Source organism: Bubalus kerabau, chromosome 23, assembly GCF_029407905.1.
Source record: "Bubalus kerabau isolate K-KA32 ecotype Philippines breed swamp buffalo chromosome 23, PCC_UOA_SB_1v2, whole genome shotgun sequence".
Classification (NCBI taxonomy): domain Eukaryota; kingdom Metazoa; phylum Chordata; class Mammalia; order Artiodactyla; family Bovidae; genus Bubalus; species Bubalus kerabau.
The window spans coordinates 12,488,775-12,508,617 of record NC_073646.1 but is presented as its reverse complement, the minus strand read 5'-3'; the positions used below and the strand labels follow the sequence as shown (position 1 = coordinate 12,508,617).

Below are 19,843 nucleotides of genomic sequence, written 5' to 3'. Positions count from 1 at the left end.
ATGTTAATTGGAAGGACTGATGCTGAAGCTGAAGCTCCAATACTTTGGCCACCTGATGAGAAGAACTGATTCACTGGAAAAGACCCTGATGCTGGGAAAGATTGAAGGCAGGAGGAGAAGGGGATGACAGAGGATGAGATGGTTGGATGGCATCACTGACTCAATGGACATGAATGTGAGCAAGCTCCGGAAGCTGGTAATGGGCAGGGAAGCCTGACGTGCTGCAGTGCATGGGGTTGCAAAAAGTCAGACACAACTGAGTGACTGAACTGAACTGAACTCCATTTCTCACTACAATTGTTTTTGCTTGACAGAGGGCTTCCCTGGTGGGTCAGATGGTAAAGAGTCTACATGCAATGTGGGAAACCAGGGTTCAATCCCTGGATCAGGAATATCCTCTGGACAAGGAAATGGAAACTCCTTCAGTGTTCTTGACTGGAAAATTCCATGGACAGAGGAGCCTGGTGGGCTACGGTCCATGGGGTTGCAAAGAGTTTGACACAACTGAGTGACTAACACTTTCACTTTAGTGAAATTGAGGCATGGAGAAATTTGCAAGCTTATACAACCAGCAAGTGGGCTTCCCTGGTAGCTCAGCTGGTAAAGAATCTGCCTGCAATGCAAGAGACCCTGGTTTGATTCCTGGGTGAGGAAGATCACTTGGAGAAGGGATAGGCTACCCACTCCATGGACTTCCCTGGTAGCTCAGCCTATAAAGAACCCGCCAGCAATGTGGGAGACCTGGGTTTGATCCCTGGGCTGAGAAGATCCCCTGGAGGAGGGCATGGCAACCCACTTCAGTATTGTTGCCTGGAGAATCCCATGGACAGAGGAGCCTGGTGGGCTAGAGTCCATGGGATCACAAAGAATAGGACACAACTCAGCGACGACAGCACAACCAGCGCGTCTGACTCTAGAACTCCTCAGCACTAATATTCTTAACCGCTATCATTTACTACCTCTTGTCCCAGACTAGGGAGCAGTTGCCCTGGTCATTTTAGCCACCCAAACAATGCTTCAGATGTAGGTAGCTAGTTAAAAGAATTTCCAATCTTGTCATATCATAAGAACTCCTAGGGAGTTAGAAGCAGTCCCTTTTTCTGGAGATTTAGGCTCAGTAGTGAAACTGAGCTGTGTCACTCAGCCCCTGGGGGTTCCTGGGCATAAAAGCCTCTCTTAAAATTTTTAAAAAATGTATCTGTTTTTGGCTGCACTGGGTCTTTGTTGCTGCCCACAGCTTTCTCTAGTTGCAACGAGTGGGCTACAGAGCATGTAGGCTTCAGTAGTTGTAGCTTATGAGCCCAGCTGTCCTGTGGCATGTGGAATCTTCCTATGCCAGGGACCAAAACTGTGTCCCCTGCATTGGCTGGCAGATTTTCTTAACCATTGGACTACCAGGGAAGTCCACAAAAGTCTTTCTGTGTCCCCCATTTCTTGGTTATAGGAAATAGGCTTCATTCAAGCCTCCATGACCTTTGCTGAGTTCCAGTTCAGTTTAGTTCAGTCACTCAGTCGTGTCCAACTCTTTGAGACCCCATGGACTGCAGCATGCCAAGCTTGCCTGTCCATCACCAACTGCCAGAGATTACTCAAACTCATGTCCATTGAGTTGGTGACGCCATCCAACCATCTCATCCTGTCATCCCCTTCTTCTCCCGCCTTCCATCTTTCCCACCATCAGGATCTTTTCCAGTGAGTTAGTTCTTTGCATTAGATGGCCAAAGTATTGGAGCTTCAGCTTCAGCATCAATCCTTCCAATGAATATTCAGGACTGATTTCCTTTAGGATGGACTGGTTGGATCTCTTTGCTGTCCAAGGGACTCTCAAGAGTCTTTTCCAACACCACAGTTCAAAAGCATCAATTCTTCAGCACTCAGCTTTCTTTATAGTCCAACTCTCACATCTGTACATGACTATTGGAAAAACCATAGCTTTGACTAGATGGACCTTTGTTGGCAAAGTTATGTCTCTGCTTTTTAATATGTTGTCTAGGTTGGTCATAGGTTTTCTTCCAAGGAGCAAGAGTCTTTTAATTTCATGGCTGCAGTCACCACCTGCAGTGATTTTGGAACCCAGAAAAATAAAGTCAGCCACTGTTTCCCCATCTATTTGCCAAAAAGTGATGGGACTGGATGCCACGATCTTAGTTTTCGGAATGTTGAGTTCCAGTGGGCAGGTCCAAACAGTTGCTAATCAGTGAGGGGGCAGGGAGGTGGGATGGATGCAGAGACAAGGAAGGAGCAGTCAAGAAACAGTAGTGCACCTTGGGGCAGGGTCCTGGCTCCCCCTCAAGCGATGCACATAGCAATATCCTTGCGTTGTTTTGCAGATACTGAAATCCCTACCTGGTGGGATATGTTAACTGCATGTTGCCCACAAGCATGGAGACCCCAGACCAGTAGGAACCAGGAGGTTGACCATGCTGACTTCAAGTTGCCTCCCCACCATCAGAAGAATATTCATGAGCTGATCACACCCTCCTCTTTGAACCACTCCTATAAAACTTCTCACTACCCCTTCCAGGTCTTGACACACAGTTTTGAGGACATTAGCCCACTGTGCAGAGAAGGCAATGGCACCCCACTCCAGTGCTCTTGCCTGGAAAATCCCATGGATGGAAGAGCCTGGAAGGCAGCAGTCCATGGGGTCTCTAAGAGTCGGACACGACTGAGCAACTTCACTTTCACTTTTCACTCTCATGCATTGGAGAAGGAAATGGCAACCCACTCCAGTGTTCTTGCCTGGAGAATCCCAGGGACGGGGGAGCCTGGTGAACTGCCGTCTATGGGGTCGCACAGAGTCGGACACGACTGAAGTGACTTAGCATAGCATAGCATAGCATAGCCCACTGTGGCCCTGTTTGCCCAGCAAAGCAATAAAGCTCTTTTTTTCTACTTTACTCCAAACTCTGTCTCCAAGACACAATTCGGTGATGTGGTACAGAGGCTGAATTTCAGGTACAGCAACTCCAGTCTGGAATTTGTATTTTTAGCAGGTTTGACAAACCTGGCTTAGTAGTTCATTTTAATGATTTTTTTTCACTGGACAGATACTAGTACAAGTGGGCAGCTGTTTCACTACTTTCCTGGGTGTGTGTCACTTGTGCACACCATTTCATCTCTCTGGGCATCAGTTTCCTCTTCTGATAAATGCAGCGAATGACAGCACCATCCCCTGAGGTTTTTGCGTGGATTAAGTGAGCTGGTGCAAAGTGCTTAACAATCCCAGATGCTTAATGAGGGGTGATGACAGTAATGTGTCACCAAGCAAGGACTCCTGTGTCCATGGTGCAGAAAGTGAAACTCTGACATTGGGTGTTTGCAGCAAAGCAGAGTTTATTTGTAGGGGGTAGCAGCTCATGCTCAAAAGACACAAATAAACTGATGGCTTTCTAGCAAGGGTTTTTAAAAGAAAGTGTTAGGCAAGAGTGTCTAGAATGCTTATATAGACTTTCTTTTGATTGGTTGGTGGGGTAACAGGGTGATGTTTCTGAAATTTTAACCTTCTGGTTCCAACCAGTCTGGAGTCTTATGCCTGTGGTCAGCACCCTCCACCTGAGTTGGGGCGGGGGGTGTCTTCATATACATCAGATTGTTTATCTACATTCCTACAGAATCTGGTGACTCTGCTGTCTTAATCATTAACTGCTTGAGCCTGCTCTTTGGAACTCAACAGAGGCCTCAGAGGCTAAAGCCTTTTTTTCCCCCTACAAATAAACAAGGGGACATGGCAGGGCTTTTCTACCGTGGAAGGCCCCAGTCCTGGTTGGTTACAATCTCCCCTATTCTTTGATAGTCCTCAATCCTGACGGGAACTAGAGCTGGACAGAAAGAGAATAAAATTTTTAATAGTGAGATTAATCACAATTTGGTAAAAAAAAAAAAAAACCCTCAATTTTAGGGGGATTTGGTTTCAAACGGAATGATGGTGATGGTGCTGATGACAAGCAAAACTGAAGCTGCTTCAGAATCACAGCAGGTGGCTGGTTGAAGGTACTGTCTTATCCCCCAAGGACAGGGCTGGGTCCTTTGGACCAGATAAAATACAAGTCCCCACTTAAACTGCTGTTTCAGATAAACAACTACAAACATTTTAGTACCAGCATCTTTCAAATTACATACGACATACTTATCATTCATTGCTTATCTGAAATTCCAATTTAACCGAGTGTCCTGTAATCTTGGGATTCCCTGGTGGCAGTCTTGGGATTCTCTGGTGGCTCAGAGGGTAAAGAGCCCGCCTGGAATGCGGGAGACCGGGGTTCAGCTTTAGTTGTTAAACCTGGAGCCCCCACCTTTAGCGAAGGTCTGCCCACATGCCTGAGGCCAAATTCACTCCGTCTGCCCACGCAGGCGACTGGCAAGTGGCCTCCACTCGCCAGGAGCCCCAGTCGATTCCACAGGGGCCGCTCACGCTTCCGCCCCGCTCAGACAGCACTAGTGGCGCCCCGAGCGACCGAGTCCTGCGCGCCCGCCGGCCCGGCCCCGCCCCGCCCCAAGCAGAGGGCGCAGCCCCCAGCCGGGCAGGCCCCACCCGGCGCTTGGGCAGTTAGGAGTCTCGCAGCTCCTTGCTACGCAGCGGACTCAGTTAAGGCCAAAATACTCGCTAGACATGTCGGCTGCAGAGGCTGGGGGTGTTTTCCACAGAGCGCGGGGTAGGACCCTGGACGCCTTTTCCTCAGGTACTTCCTGCTGGGGAGTGGGTGGTTTCAGGGCTGCGGAACATTCGGCGCGGGGAACGTTAGGTTGGGATGTGCACCTCCAGCCGGAGCCCAGTGGGGGCTGCACCCCGGGGGCTGGGGACCGCAATAGCAACCGCACCTCCCGCACGTGGGGCTTCCAGGGGCTCCTGTGAGAGAGGTGTTCCTGGGCTGGGGGTCCGACAGTCATGGAATTTCGTTGGCCTTGACCGAGGTTCTCGGAGAGAAGATAAAAGTGAGGCAGCAAGACATAGTTGATATCGCGGGCTGTGCAGTTAGACTTGATTTCTAAGTCCTGCCTTGGATACGTGGCTCAGGGAGAGTTAGCCTCAGTTTCCTCATCTGTAAGGCGGGAATAAAGCAGCGAGGTTCTATGTGGCACGGCATAAGCGCTGGGTGCACGTGCGATGCGGTTATTTTTTATTATGGTTGTTGACCTTGATGTAGATTTGTACTCCGTAATCACGGTTATCTTCTACAATATGAGTCATTCACCCAAATGTTAGCAGTGCCTTCAGAGCTAAGAGAGCAGGGAGGCAGTCAAGAGTTGTGTTCGAGTTACGTGCTTGGACTTTGGAGTTAGCTAATTCGCCTCGCTGTGAGAATGGGTTTGTTAATGCTTACCTCACAGAAGAGAGAAGGTTCAAAGAATTTTTGTAACCCGGTTCCTGACACAGGCTAAGTGCTGAGTGAATGTTCACTCCGGAGGCCCAAGAGAAACCTCTGCTCCCCGGTGCTTGCTCCTCCCTGCGGGTTTTGCTGCGTGGAGTCACCTTCCTCCCCATGAACTCGCTGGTTTTTGTCACCCCGGAGAAGTCACACTAGATGCCCTGTACAATCCGGCTTGTGCTCACCTTAATTACTTCACGCTCGCCATTCCTCTTGCTCAATTCTGCTTCACTGGGCTTCTTGAACTCCTATTTTAAAAGGCCTAGTCCTTTCTTTCTGTAGGGCCTGGCTAATAGCTGGCTGATGGGTCTGGCTCTTTTTCAAACCTTCGCACCTTAATTAAAGTTTGATCACTTTCTCAGACAGATTTTCCCTTGGTCACCGTTACTGAAGTAGGTTTTTTTTTCTATAACTCTCTGGTCTAAAGTTTTGTTCTTTTATCTTCTGCAACCGTTGGTGGGAGGGTGGGAAAGGAGGCAGGGTTCTAGAAGAGCATATGGGGCCAGAGATCTGGTTGAGGTGGATTTTAAAATACAACCTGTTATAGTGCCTGTTCTCTAAATAACTGTTTTAATGTGCCTTTTTCATCGTTTTTTGAACCCAAGTTCATGTGTGCAACTCACAGTGAAGCCAAACAAACCAAAATATCAGAGTTTGGAGCAGAGGAGGATTTATTGCAGGGCCAAGCTAGGAGAGCAGGTGACTCATGCTCAAAAGACTCCAGGTCCCTCTGGTTTTCAGGGAAGAGGTTTTGGTTCTTTTTTTAAGTGTTTGTTTTTTGTTTTTTTTTTTTTTTAATGTGGATGATTTTTTGGCTGCGAGGCACGTGGGATCTCAGCTCCCTGACCAGGGATTGAACCCACACCCCCTGCATTGTAAGGGGGAGTCTTAACCACTGGACTGCTCGGGAAATCCCTCAGGGAAGACTATTTAAAGGCAACAGTTGGGGAGACATCTGCAGGGTGAACACCTTTCTTCTGATTGGTTTCTGGTGAAACCAGAACAGGGTAGGGTTCCAGGAATCTCAGGCCTCAGCCTCTAGTTCTGACCAGTCTGGGGGTTTCACCATGTTAGTTATCATCCTCCACCTGGGGGGTGGGGAGGGCCGCAGAACTCAAAAGACTGGATCAGATTGTTATGGAGGGACTGGGACTCTGTTTTATCCTGTCACTATTGTTTCTTGACTGTTTTCCCTTCGTTTCTGCATTCCCTCAAGTCCCTCATTATTAACCCCTTGAATCTGTTCTTGGGAACTCAGGGAAGGTCTAGGAGACTAAAGCCTTTTCTTCAAACAAGAAATGAGGGACATGGAAAGGCTTTTGTTTTCTGGAGGACCCCGCAGGTTCCTTCTCTGTTTCAATCCATTGTGAGGTTTTTGAGATTTATCCATGTTGGTATAAGTAGCTCTTTAAGAATTTTCCACAGTTCATTGCTCATTTTCTTGCTGGGCAGTACTCCATTATAAAAGCATAGATCAATACTTGATACATTCTGTTGCTAGATATTCTGAGGATCTTCCCTTTGCTTTCCATATCTACACCCTCCCTTCCCCACCGAACTCTAGAAGGTTGATCTCCATGGGCTTCATCCATGGGCTCCTTGCCCTTGGGCCTTCTGTTGGGTTGAGACAATGGGGAGTCCCATTTGGAGACCAGAGGAATGGGAAAGCTAAAGTGTTTATTCCCCTGACTTCTTCTCTGTGGAGCTGCCTCTGGCTGGCTCTACAGTTCAGTCACTTAGTCGTGTCTGACTCTTTGCGACCCCATGGACTCAGCACACCAGGCTTTCCTGTCCATCACCAACTCCCGGAGCTTGCTCAAACTCATGTCGATCGAGTCAGTGATGCCATCCAACCATCTCATCCTCTGTCGTCCCCTTCTCCTCCTGCCTTCAGTCTTTCCCACCATCAGGGTCTTTTCCAATGAGTTGGCTCTTTGTATCAGGTGGCCAAAGGATTGGAGCTTCAGCTTCAGCATCAGTCCTTCCAATGAATATTCAGGACTGATCTCCTTTAGGATGGACTGGTTGGATCTCCTTGCAGTCAAAGGGACTGTCAGGAGTCTTCTACAACACCACAGTTCAAAAGCATCAATTCTTTGGCACTCAGCTTTCTTTATGGTCCACCTCTCACATCCACACATGACTACTGGAAAAACCACAGCTTTGACTAGACAGACCTTTGTCAGTAAAGTAGTGTCTCTGATTTTTAATATGCTGTTTCAGTTGGGCATAGCTTTTATTCCAAGGAACAAGTGTCTTTTAATTTCATGGCTGCAGTCACCATCTACAGTGATTTTGGAGCCCCCAGAAATAAAGTCTCTCACTGTTTCCATTGTTTCCCTATCTATTTGCCATGAAGTGATGGGACCTGATGCTATGATCTTAGTTTTTTGAATGTTGAGTTTTAAGCCAGGTTTTTCACACTCCTCTTTCCCTGGCTGCACTCCTCCCCTGAAATTCGCTGCTTCTCTCAACATGGCCTTTCTGCTGGAACTCTCATTTCGGATTTGGGTAACCACTTCCTCCCTCCTTTCAGATGGAGTTGTGCTTTTCTGTGTTGGACTACTAAACCATCCTTTGATGTTCTACACTCAACTCATCCCAAATAATCCCCCTTTAAATGCTCCTTTAATTGTCGTAATTTGAACATGCCATCTATTTCCTGCAAAGATCCTGATATGATGGACATTCAGTTCTTTCTGTTTTTCACCATTGGTAACAGTTGTTATGAGCATTCTGGTACAAGTCTTGTGGACACACGGGAAAATTTCTCCAAGGCGTCCACCCAGGAGAGCAAAGTTCTGGGTTGCAGGATATGATCTTTCCAGCTTTACTAGACCTTGTCACATCGCCTTCCAGAATACTTGCAGCAACTTATATTCCCACTAGCAGACTATGAGAGTTCCCTGTGACTCTGCCCTGTCTCTTTTCAGTTCAGGAAGTATTTATTGCAGTCCTAGTGCATTCTCTGATATCTTGTGGAGAGTAGAAAAAAGCAAGGGGAAGGCAAGGACCCATAATGTAAGCACAAAGCTATGGCACAAAAAATAGGCCACTGCAGTGGGAGTTGGGATTTTAAGCGTTGGTCCTGCGTGTTGGTGAGACTGTTAACATAAATCGGGGAGCAAGGAGGAGGGTCAGGTAGGATGGGATTGATTGGGAAGTGGTGGCTTTGAAGTGCCGTCGGGAAATCTGGGGCAACCTGGAGGACGCAGTGTACGGCTGGGGGTGGAGGTGTGAGTGCTGCCATCCCCAGAGAGGCAAGTAGATGGTATGGCTGTAGGAGTCAGTGACATCGCTCAGGGGGAAAGTGTGGAGTAGTGGATGGTGTGTGCGTGTGTGTGTGTAACCTTAGGATATGCCTATGTTTAGGGAATAAGACAATGGAACCCCACTCCAGTACTCCTGCCTGGAAAATCCCATGGACAGAGGAGCCTGGTAGGCTGCAGTCCATGGGGTCGCTGAGGGTCGGACATGACTGAGTGACTTCACTTTCACTTCACTTTCATGCATTGGAGAAGAAAATGGCAACCCATTCCAGTGTTCTTGCCTGGAGAATCACAGGGACGGGAGAGCCCGGTGGGCTGCCGTCTATGGGGTCGCACAGAATCGGACACGACTGAAGTGACTTAGCAGCAGCAGCAGGGGATAAGAAACAGGAAAAGACACACTGAAGATCTCAGAGCAGGAAGCAACCAGAAACTTTGGAAGATAGACCCAGGAACCGGCATTGGTACCAAAGCTGGGGAGGAGGGCTCAGGCAGGGTGGTGCACAGGCTCAGATGCTGCAGACGTCTAGGTGAGTGGTAGCTGAGCAGGTTTGATTGTTCTGTCACCTTCGGGAGGACAGTTTCAGTAGAGTTGTAGGGGGAAGCCCGGGGGCATGGTACTTGAGGAATGGCAGAGAGTGAGGATGTGCAGTCAGCAAGCATAGGATTCTGCTTGGAGCCCTTTGGTGATGCAAGGTTGACATAGGACACTAGAAGCTTGAGGAAGGAGCAAGGCTGCTGGAGGCTGAAGGGTTTGCAGCAGTAGTAAAGATGGTGAGAACAATAGGAGCATCTAACATCTATCAGCTGTTTATGGCTTGCCAGGTGCTGTATTCTGTGCTGTGTGTGGACGGTCTCAAGTGAAAGAAAGTGAAAGTCACTCAGTTGTGTCCAACTCTTTGTAACCCCACCCCATGACTGACTGTTTGGTCCATGGAATTCTCCAGGCCAGAATACTGGAGTGGATAGCCCTTCCCCTTCTCCAGGAGATCTTCCCAACCTAGGGATCAAACCCAGGTCTCCCACTTTGCAGGCAGATTCTTTACCAGCGGAGCCACAAGGGAAGCCTGTGGACTATCTCATGTAATCTTCAAAACAATCCTGTTGAACTAGCTATTATGATTCTCTTCTTTCTATAGTGGGGAAAAAGTCAATCTCAGAAAGGCTGGGCAACTTGTCCAAGGTCACGTGATTGGTCTGAGATGGATCTGGGGTTGAAAAAATGCAAAAGGCAGGTTCACTGGTTGGAGAGCAGTATTTGAAGAGATGGGAAAAGATGGGATTGAGGGCTCAGAAGAGGGCTTGGCCCTGGGAACAAATGTTCTCTTTGACCATCTTTTCCTCCTCCTCTCTCTCCCTACCTCTCTCTCTTTTCTGTTCCTCCACCTATCTCCCAGACCATCCATTCACCAGTCTGTCCATCATATGTCCATCGTTTCATCTGTCTGTCCATCCATTTGTCTGTTGGCTCATCCATTTGCCCACTCATCATATGTAGTAAGCACCTCCCTTGTCCCAGCAATTGTATTATTGATGAGTGAAACTAGTTGGGAATGGCAACCCACTCCAGTATTCTTGCCTGTAGAGTTCCATGGACAGAGAAGCCTGGCGGGCTACAGTCCATGGGGTCACAAAGAGTCGGACACGACTGAGTGGCTAACACAGTCCACACAGTCCACCTGTAGCTACTTGGAGAGCCCGATACTAACCTGCCAGTCACATGAACCAGCATAAATAGCAGCCTTGGCAGATGTCAGGGAAGGGAGGGGACCTGAACAAGGCCCTGAGGGAGGCTTCCCTGGGGAAGGATGTGTTGGCCCCTGGTTGAAGGGTGAGTGGGAGGGACCTGGGTTCTGAAGGGCAGGAAGGCCACTGTGGACCAGAGTTCAAATGGAAGTCTGACCTGGTGGGACTGGAAAGGGAAGGTTGAAAGAAGGAAACTCCTGAGTGTGGAGCAGGGCGGAGTGGCATGAGACTGGCTTGCGGGAAAGGGGGTCATCAAGGAGTTTTGTTTTTATCTTATGGTTGTTGTTATTCAGTCACTAAGTCATACTGACTCTTGCGACCCCTGTAGACTATAGCCGCCCAGGCTCCTGTGTCCATGGGATTTTCTAGGCAAGAGTACTGGAGTGGGTTGAGTGGGTTGCCATTTTCTTGCCCAGGGATCTTCCCCATCCAAGGTTCGAACCCGCGTCTCTTACGTCTCCTGCAATGGCAGGCGGGTTCTTTACCACTAATACCACCAGGGAAGCCCATCACACCAAGGGCTTTTAAGCTGCATGTATGAGGTGATGCCATTTCCATTTTGGAAAGAACAGTCTGGCTGCAGCAGTAGCAACAGAGCTTCTGCTTTCGAGGAACTTGGGGTGCAGTCGAATTGGAAGCTGGAGCTCAGCAACTTGTCCTGAGGCAACATTTCCAAGGCACACATTGTTCACTTTGAACTTGTTGATTCTCAGTCGCTGGAGGTACATGTGGAGGTGGTAGGGGGCTTCCAGTGGAGATTACAGGGGTGCTGAGGTATGAAGCTTCCCAGCTCACTGGAGCTGCCCCAGGACTGCTGTAGGACCAGAGAAACATCCACCTGGGAAAAAAATTGCGGAGATGTGGGGATGGAGAGAGATTTAGAAGATAAACTGATGAGCTAGGAGGAGGGAAGTGACCTTGGACCTCTAGGAGTGGGCCTGCACTTGGTCTTCCCTGCTGGTTGAGCAGCCCAGCGGGCCTGCCTAGTATGTGTGTACAGGGGTCTGGGACCCAGGGAAGGCAGTGACGGCGCGAGAGGCCGCCTGCGGGTGGACTAGGTGCTCAACATGCAGTGAAGCGAACCCACAAGACTAGGGGTTTTAAGCCTGGCCCTCCAAAACCAGGGGTTTCCCCAGTGGCTCAGAGGTAAAGAATCTGCCTGCACTGCAGAAGACATGGGTTCAACCCCCGAGTCAGGAAGATCCCCTGGAGAAGGGCATGGCAACCCACTCCAGTATTCTTGCCAAGAGAATCCCATGGATAGAGGAGCCCACGGATGGAGATCCCATATAGCCCAGGGCTTCTAAGGGCCTGGCTTTGGAGCGTGCCTGTGTGCTCAGTCACTCAGTCACATCTGACTGTGAACTGCAGCCCGCCAGGCTCCTCTGTCCATGGGATTCTCTTGGCAAGAATACTGGAGTGGGTTGCCATGCCCTTCTCCAGGGATCTTCCTGACTCAGGGGTCGAACCTGTGTCTTATGCAGTGCAGGCAGATTCTTTACCTCTGAGCCACTGGGGAAAACCCCGGTTTTGGAGGGCCAGGCTTAAAACCCCTAGTCTTGTGGGTTCAGTTTACTGCATGTTGAGCACCTAGTCCACCCCAGGCGGCCTCGCCTGCCGTCACTGCCTTCCCTGGGTCCCAGGTCCCTGTTAGCATTGCTGGTGACTTTGGGCCATGCCCTTGGAGGGTCTGTGGCCAGTTCAGGCTCCGTGGGCAGGGGATGAGCTGGTGGAGTTGCCCCAAGGGCAGGCTTGGAAGAGAAAGGAAAGGAACTGGCTTTTTCTGTCTCTTGCCAAAATACACATTGCCTGTCAAGGAGGTTTTGGTGAACTCCAGTAACTGTGCCTAAAATCACAGCCCTGATAACCCTCATGCTCCCTACAGGAAGCCCCCTCCAGAATTAAACAGTTTATTTCTCAAGTGAAGCTTGTCAAGTAAATGAAGGCGTGCTCTCTTAGCCAGCTGGGGCTGGCTGCCTTAAAAACAACAGAAATGCATTGCTCACATCCTGGAGGCGGGTCAAAGGACCATCCAAGGTCAAGAAACCTGCAGACTCAAGTGTCTGGTGAGAACCTTCTTCCTAATTCATAGATGGGTCTTCTTCTTTTTTTTAAAGACTTAATTTTTTAGCTCAGTTACACGTTCCTAGCAAAGTTGGAGGAAAGTACAGAAATTTCCCATGTAGCCCACCCCACCCCCACACGTGATAGCCTCTGCCATCATCAGCATCCCCCCACCAGAGTGGTATGTGCGTTACACTGGAGGAGCACACAGTGACCCCACGTGAGCAGCCGGAGCCCACAGTTTGCATTACAGTTCACTCCTGGAGTTGTGCATTTATGTACTGTATGTGTACTGTATAATGATGGGTAACCACTATTACAGTAGATGGCTGTCCTCCTGCTGGGTCCTCGCGTGGAGGAAGTGGGGAGTGAGCTCTCGGGTCTCTCTCTTTTCTTAAAAAGTTTTCTTTCTTTCTTTTGGTTGCGCCGGGTCTTCGTTGCTGTGAAGTCTTTCTCTAGTGGCATCGAGCAGGGGCTACTCTCGAGTTGCTGTCAACGGGCTTCATTGAGAAGTACGGGCTCCCGGCACTGGGCTTCAGTGGTTGTGGTGCACGGGCTTCAGTTGCCCCTGTGGCATATGGAATCTTCCTGGACCAGGGGTCGAACCCATGTCCCCTGCATCGGCAGGTGGATTCTCAACCACTGGACCACCAGGGAAGTCCTCGGGTAATCCTGGTACTGAGCCCTCATGGCTTAATCACCTCCCAGAGTCCCCATCTCCAAATATCATCACACTTGGGGTTAGATTTCAGTGTAGGGGTTTGGGGAGGACACAGACAGTCCGTGGCAAGCACTTTAAGACTTCCTTCTGGTGATTTTTGAGGAACAGTATTCCCAAGCAGTTCTGTTGTCTGTTAAGCTTGGCTCAGTCACCCATTTCCTGCTAACACAATCTGCTTGGCTCCGTCAACAGATGTTTATAGAAACTAAGTTGTACGTGTCTCACCTGAGAAGGCTCACAATCCTCAGGCATGTTCAAATATTCATTTTAATTAGGCAAATTGATAATTATATTTCCTTGACACGTATTCTAATTAAGACTACTTTCTCCTAGCAAATAATGGTCTTTCTGAAAAGTTTACAACACCTGTTTTGAAGAAATTCTTAAAGGGAGAAATACCAAGATTAAAACATGCCTTCAAAATTACCTGTATTTGTTTTTAGGTCCCAATCAGTTTTTCCAGTTCATTTTATCGCCAGTGATTTCCCCCCTCGGAGTACAGGGATCATCAGTGGTTGACCTAAAAAGATGATTTCCCTGGACATTTTAAGCCTCCACAGCTGTTTCAGAGGCGCCAACTGTGTTCACTAATTCTGAATATTTCTTGGTCCCTCCTGGAAACCCTTTCACTTTCAGATAATAAATGAAATTCCCAAAGAATAAACTTACTTCCTCAGGTCTCACCTAAGGACTTCTGTAGAAACAATCAACCTGAAAATGTTGGTTCAAGTCTGAATAGGATCAAAAACATTATGTAAAAAATTCTAACCTATCAATGAAGAAAACAAAATGAATACCATTAATTATGCCATCCATGTAGGCCAGGCCAGTTCCCTATTTAAGAAGGGTTCCTGTGACTAAAATAGGAGTTTGGATATCTTCCCTCCTCGCTTTCATTGTCTGTAAAAATCAGTGCATAAAAAGTTCCGGTTAGAACATTTCCAAAAGACAAGTGAACTTTTGTTTCTGAATGCCTTGTTTCTTTGCTTTTCTGTTTTTAAATGACTCTGTTGAGGTACCATAACATTCACTCATTTTCAGTTTTACTGGTTTTTAATACATTTTGTGGCGTGGCACAGCATCACAGTTTTAGAACCTCCTCCTCTCCCCAGAAAGGATACTTTATGTCCATTTTCAGTCTCTTTATGTTTCCATTCCCAGCACAGTCAGCTACTAATTTACCTCTGTAACTTTGCCTTTTCTGGACATTTCATATAAATAGAATCATATCATCTGTGGTCTTTTGTGACTGGCTTCTTTCCCTTAACATAATCTTTTTAGGATTCACCCATGTTGCAGTTTGTATCAGCACTTTGTCCCTTTCTACTGAACAATATTCTAGTGTATGGATTACCACATTTTGTTTGTCCACTCACCCACTGGTGAACATTTGGATAATTTTTTGGACATTGACATTCTCCCGTTTGGACACTGGCTATCATGAAGAAAGCTGTTACGAACATGCACATAGATTTCTTTTTGTAGGGACATATGTTTCATTTTGGGTCTTCCCTGGTGGCTAAGTGGTAAAGAATCTGCGTGCCAGTGGAAGAGATATGGGTTTGATCCCTGGGTTGGGAAGATCCCCTGGAGGAGAGCATGGCACCGCACTCCAGTATTCTTGCCTAGAGAATCCCATGGACAGAGGAGCCTGGCGGGCTACAGTTCACAGGGTCGCAGAGTTGAACATGGCTGAAGTGACTGAGCACACACATACGTAAGTAGCTGTGTTTAGCATTTTAAGGAACCGCCAAGCTGTTTTCCAAAGCAGCTGACCATTTCCATTCCTAGCAGCAGTGCATGTGGTTCAGATTTCTCCGTACCCTCATCTGTACTGGAGACTGTCTGTCCATTTACTTAGAACCCAGCACACGGATGTGAAGTGAAATCTCACTGTGGTTTTGATTTGCATTTTCCTAATGGCTAATGATGTTGGATATCTTTTCACATCTTATTGGCTGTTTGTAATCTTTGAAGAACTATCTGTTCAGATCCTTTGCCTGCTTTTCAAATGGGGTTATTTCTGTTTCTATTATTGGATTTGTTAGAGTTCTATGTTCTGACGAGATCAGGCATGTTCAGGGTGGTATGGTCATAGACTCTGTATGTTCTGCATGCAAGTCGCTTGTCGACTATATGATTTGCACATTTCTTCTCCCATTCTGTGGCTTGTTTTTTCACTTTCTTGATGATGTCATTTGTAGCATCCAAGTTTTTAATTCTGAAGTCCCAGTTCAGTTCAGTTCAGTCGCTCAGTCACGTCCGACTCTTTGCAACCCCATGAATCGCAGCACCCCAGGCCTCCCTGTCCATCACCAACTCCCGGAGTTCACCCAGACTCACGTCCATCGAGTCAGTGATGCCATCCAGCCATCTCATCCTCTGTCGTCCCCTTCTCCTCCTGCCCCCAATCCCTCCCAGCATCAGAGTCTTTTCCAATGAGTCAACTCTTCACATGAGGTGGCCAAAGTACTGGAGTTTCAGCTTTAGCATCATTCCTTCCAAAGAAATCCCAGGGCTGATCTCCTTCAGAATGGACTGGTTGGATCTCCTTGCAGTCCAAGGGACTCTCAGGAGCCTTCTCCAACACCACAGTTCAAAAGCATCAATTCTTTGGCACTCAGCCTTCTTCACAGTCCAACTCTCACATCCATACATGACCACAGGAAAAACCATAGCCTTGACTAGAACTTGTCCTTTTGATGCAATATCTTAGAACTGTAGCCCCCGCCCCTCCCCCCCCAAGGCTCCTCTGTCCATGGAATTCTCCGGGCAAGAATACTGGGGTGGATAGGCATTCCCTTCTTCAGGGGATCTTCCTGACCCAGGGATCGAACCCCAGATCTCCTGCATTGCAGACAGACTCTTTACTGTGTGAGCCACCAGGGACACCCAAGAAATCTTTACTTAAACCCAAATTGTGAAGATTTTTACTTTTGTGTTTTCTTTTGAGAGTATTATAATTTATGCTGTTACGTCTAGGTCTGGTTCCATATTGAGTAAATTTTTATGTATTGGTATGAAGTAAAGGTCTAATTAGAAATTTCCTTTTTTTTTTAATTACCGTAGAAGCCTGGTAGTTTGTCAACAAACAGAAAGAATTAGCTAAAGAGGGGAATCATTAAAGAATTACGCATTTTTGACATTTCATTTTAATGTAAACTCTAATTATAAATATACATTCACTTACCAGTCTTTTGAGGTCAGGCCAAGGTCATATGTTAATAGTTTGGATTTATGGATGGGCCTGCAAGGGAGCCTTTCTTGTGTAAACCACACTCATAAGGAATCTTTTCCAGTTTGGGTTTTTCCTCAGTGGAGTAGTCAATTAAAAATCACTTAGCAAGTATTCTGAGTGAAGGATTCTTTTAAGTTTATACTCATCAGATCTTTTACACTTGCCTCCCCAGTACCTAATTCAATTGTATTTTATTTTTTACCAGCTTGCTTTTATTGAGTCTTCCCAAAGCAGCCATCTTTGCTTTATCAGAAGCAACGTTTTTTTACATTCATATTTCTCTGATTTTAATTAGACAATTTAAAAATGAGTGCAGGCATGAACAGAGCTGAGGGCAACTCCATGAGAGTCAGGGCAGAGCTCTGCAGAGCATGGAGAGGCCACCAGTTTGCCCTGGGCCACGATCAGAGCCTTTGCAGGGGCATGGAGAGTATTGGTGACACCTTCACGTTGGTCTAGTGGATGTCTGTTAAGGGAGTGTGTTCTTCAAGGAGAGGACTCAGCGACGGCTTTTTATATTCGTGTAGTATGTGATTTTTAACTTTGTCAAACCCTCCAACGAGCAAGGGGCAGTAACGTGGGGCCAGGGCAAGTGGAGACTGCAGAAGCCCCAGGCTGGCTGCCAGCCACTCTCAGGACCACATCTGTTGTGGCGTCAGTTCAATTCAGTTGCTCAGTCGTGTCCGACTCTGCGACTGCATGGACTGCAGCACGCCAGGCCTTCCTGTCCACCACCAACTCCCAGAGTTCACCCGAACTCATGTCCATTGAGTAGGTGATGCCATCCAACTGGATGAGAGGATGCCATCTCACCCTCTGTCATCCCCTTCTCCTCCTGCCCTCCATCTTTCCCAGCATCAGGGTCTTTTCAAAAGTCAGTTCTTCACATCAGGTGGCCAAAGGATTGGAGTTTCAGCTTCAGCATCAGTCTTTCCAATGAACATTCAGGACTGATTTTCTTTAGGTTGGACTGGTTGGATCTCCTTGCAGTCCAAGGGACTCTCAAGACGCGTCTTCAACACCACAAAAGCATCAGTTCTTTGGTGCTCAGCTTTCTTTATGGTCCAACTCTCACATCCTTATGTGACTACTGGAAAAAACCGTAGCCTTGACTAGAGGGACCTTTGTTGGCAAAGTAATGTCTCTGCTTTTGAATATGCCATCTAGGTTGGTCATAACTTTTCTTCCAAGGAGCAAGTGTCTTAATTTCATGCTGCAGTCGCCATCTGCAGTGATTTTGGAGCAGCATCAGACCCCCAGGAAATGAGCAAAAGCATGTCCAGACTCCCCCATGTCTCCTTGTTTAGAGAAAAAGAACACTCCTCGCGGAGCTATTGCTGCAGGTCCTCAGCTGGAAGATGGAGGCCGAGTGGTGGCCAGATCTGAGTTAAGGAGCAGCCTGCGTGGCGAGTGCGTCGTATGTGGATCTTTGTGGGGCACCGTGGCACTCGGTCATCTCAGGTCCGGGGCTCGTAAGTAGGAGCGTTCAGAGGAGCATGCAGCTCTTCTGGCTCCCGGCCCTCTGGCCTCGCCGCCGGAACCCAGCAGAGCAGGATGGGGCACCTCATTTGTGTCCCCCCACCCCGGCCCCCAGCCTGCTCCTTCTCAGGCTCCCCCAGCTCCTCTGTCCCACTGGCAGCCCGGGAGTCACTGTGACCTCTGCTTCTCCCCCTTCTCCGTCTCCCAGCGCCCACAGCCCTCTAGGCACACCTGGGGTCTGTCCATCTGTCTGCGTCCAGTCTGTTTTCTGAACAGCACCCAGAGTCAGATCTTTGAAACAAAACCCAGTTCTGTCAGGCCTGGTCGCGGTTTGTCTCTGTCTGCCTCTTCACTGCTTCTTCATTCTTCAGGCCTGGGCTGGTTCTCCTGTTCTGAGTTAGGTTGCCTGCCATTCGCCGTCACCCATTCTTTTATGCTAATTGTTCAGTTACTCAGCTGTGTCCGACTCTTTGCCACCCCATGGACCGCAGCACGCCAGGCTTCCCTGGCCTTCAACATCTCACGGAGTTTGCTCAAACTCATGTCCACTGAGTCGGTGATGCCATCCAACCATCTCATCCTCTGTCGTCCCCTTCTCCTTCTGCCTTCAGCCAGTCAGCTCTTTGCATCAGTGAATAGAATTGTGTCTGTACTCCTGTGACTTTGATGTCCTTTCCTGCCCTAGATGATAAATTCCTGGGAGGGCAGGAAGCCCGGGCCTAGGAGGGGGTCTGGCAGCTGTGGACCTTCAGTGGCCTTTCATTATGTGAATAAACAAATGAAAATGAATATAATGCTGCCTGATCACGTATATGTATCCACTAACCCACCACTTATACACACCATGTTTTCTCTGGACAAAACCAGCAGGAACCAAGATATTGAGCCAGTCAACAGGACCCTTGCAAACCATGTACCCCTGGGTGGTTGGTGCCTTACTCAGAGGCATCCGCTGGAGGTGGTGCTTGTTTCCAGGCAGGGGCCCCTGCCCTGTGGAGCTGCATCTGTCTCAGGGAAGGGTGGCCATCTCTTCCATCCAGGGCCCCCATTTACCCAGCCTCTGTGCAGGACTGCCTCTGCCCAGAGCAAGTGCCTGCTTCCAGTTCTCCCTGAAGTGCTGCCCAGGCCAGCAGTCACTGGCTGTCTTGGCAATGAATCACGGAGAATGGCGCAGAAAAGTCACAGCAAACCTCCACCCAACACAGCCAGGCCCTGAGTGGAGTTCTGCTTCTGAAAATTGACAGGGGTTTGGAAAATGTCCCCGCCCCCACCCCAACTTAGTCATTGTCTAGAACAACATCGGCCAAGTGCACTGATGCTGAGAGCCACCTGGCTGAGCCCTCCTGGCCTGACTGCCTTCTTACTTCTCTGAAGGGCTGCAGATAAAGATGCTGGCAGGCCCCTCATCCCCGCATGGCAAGTGTGGCAGCCAAGCTGTGACTCCGAGTCTTTTGTGTATCTCTAAAGCTACCTTTGGACATGTGGAGGCCAAGAAAAGAGGTTGGGTAAATTCACTTTGGTACTTAGGAAACGTAATTCGGAGACTCTGGGTTTCGCTGTCACAATTATTTTGGGGGAGGAGAGGGTCCTGAAGGACACTGCTTTTTTAAAACAGCTTTTTAAAAACACAGTTCTCCCCTTTCAAAACGAACAATTTGGTGGCTTTTAGTCTATGCACAGAGATGGGCCACTATCCCCACAGCCAATTTTAGAACCTTTTCCCCACCCTAAAGTAAAACCCTACACCACTTTGCTGTCACCCCCATCCTCAGCGCCCCCACCCCACCCCCCAGGCCCAGGCTGCCACTAATGAAAGACGCTGTTAACTGCGGCATCAGGTTCTGGCAGTCTTCCTGTTGGGACATTTGGTTTGTTAAACCAGAAAGAGTCCCAAAGTGGTGAAGATTATTTTGCTACTGTTGTGTGTGTATTTTTTTTTTTTTTAACCACTAAAATG

At 48.3% G+C, this 19,843-nt stretch overlaps 1 protein-coding gene across 5 annotated transcripts in view; it reads left to right on the top strand.

Annotated features, from left to right (window-relative positions):
* Nucleotides 1-4,479: 4,479 nt before the first annotated feature.
* CPPED1 (calcineurin like phosphoesterase domain containing 1) overlaps nucleotides 4,480-19,843 on the top strand; it is a 139,024-nt gene continuing 123,660 nt past the window's right edge. For 2 of the 5 annotated variants that reach the window (XM_055561153.1, XM_055561156.1), the window contains exon 1: nucleotides 4,737-4,935. In XM_055561153.1, coding sequence (XP_055417128.1) covers nucleotides 4,752-4,935 — 184 coding nt within the window. In that variant the 5' untranslated portion in view covers nucleotides 4,737-4,751. Of the gene's footprint in view, nucleotides 4,683-4,736; nucleotides 4,936-12,319; nucleotides 12,451-19,843 lie in introns of those variants that run through there. The other 3 variants (XM_055561160.1, XM_055561155.1, XM_055561154.1) reach the window with 3 other exon arrangements.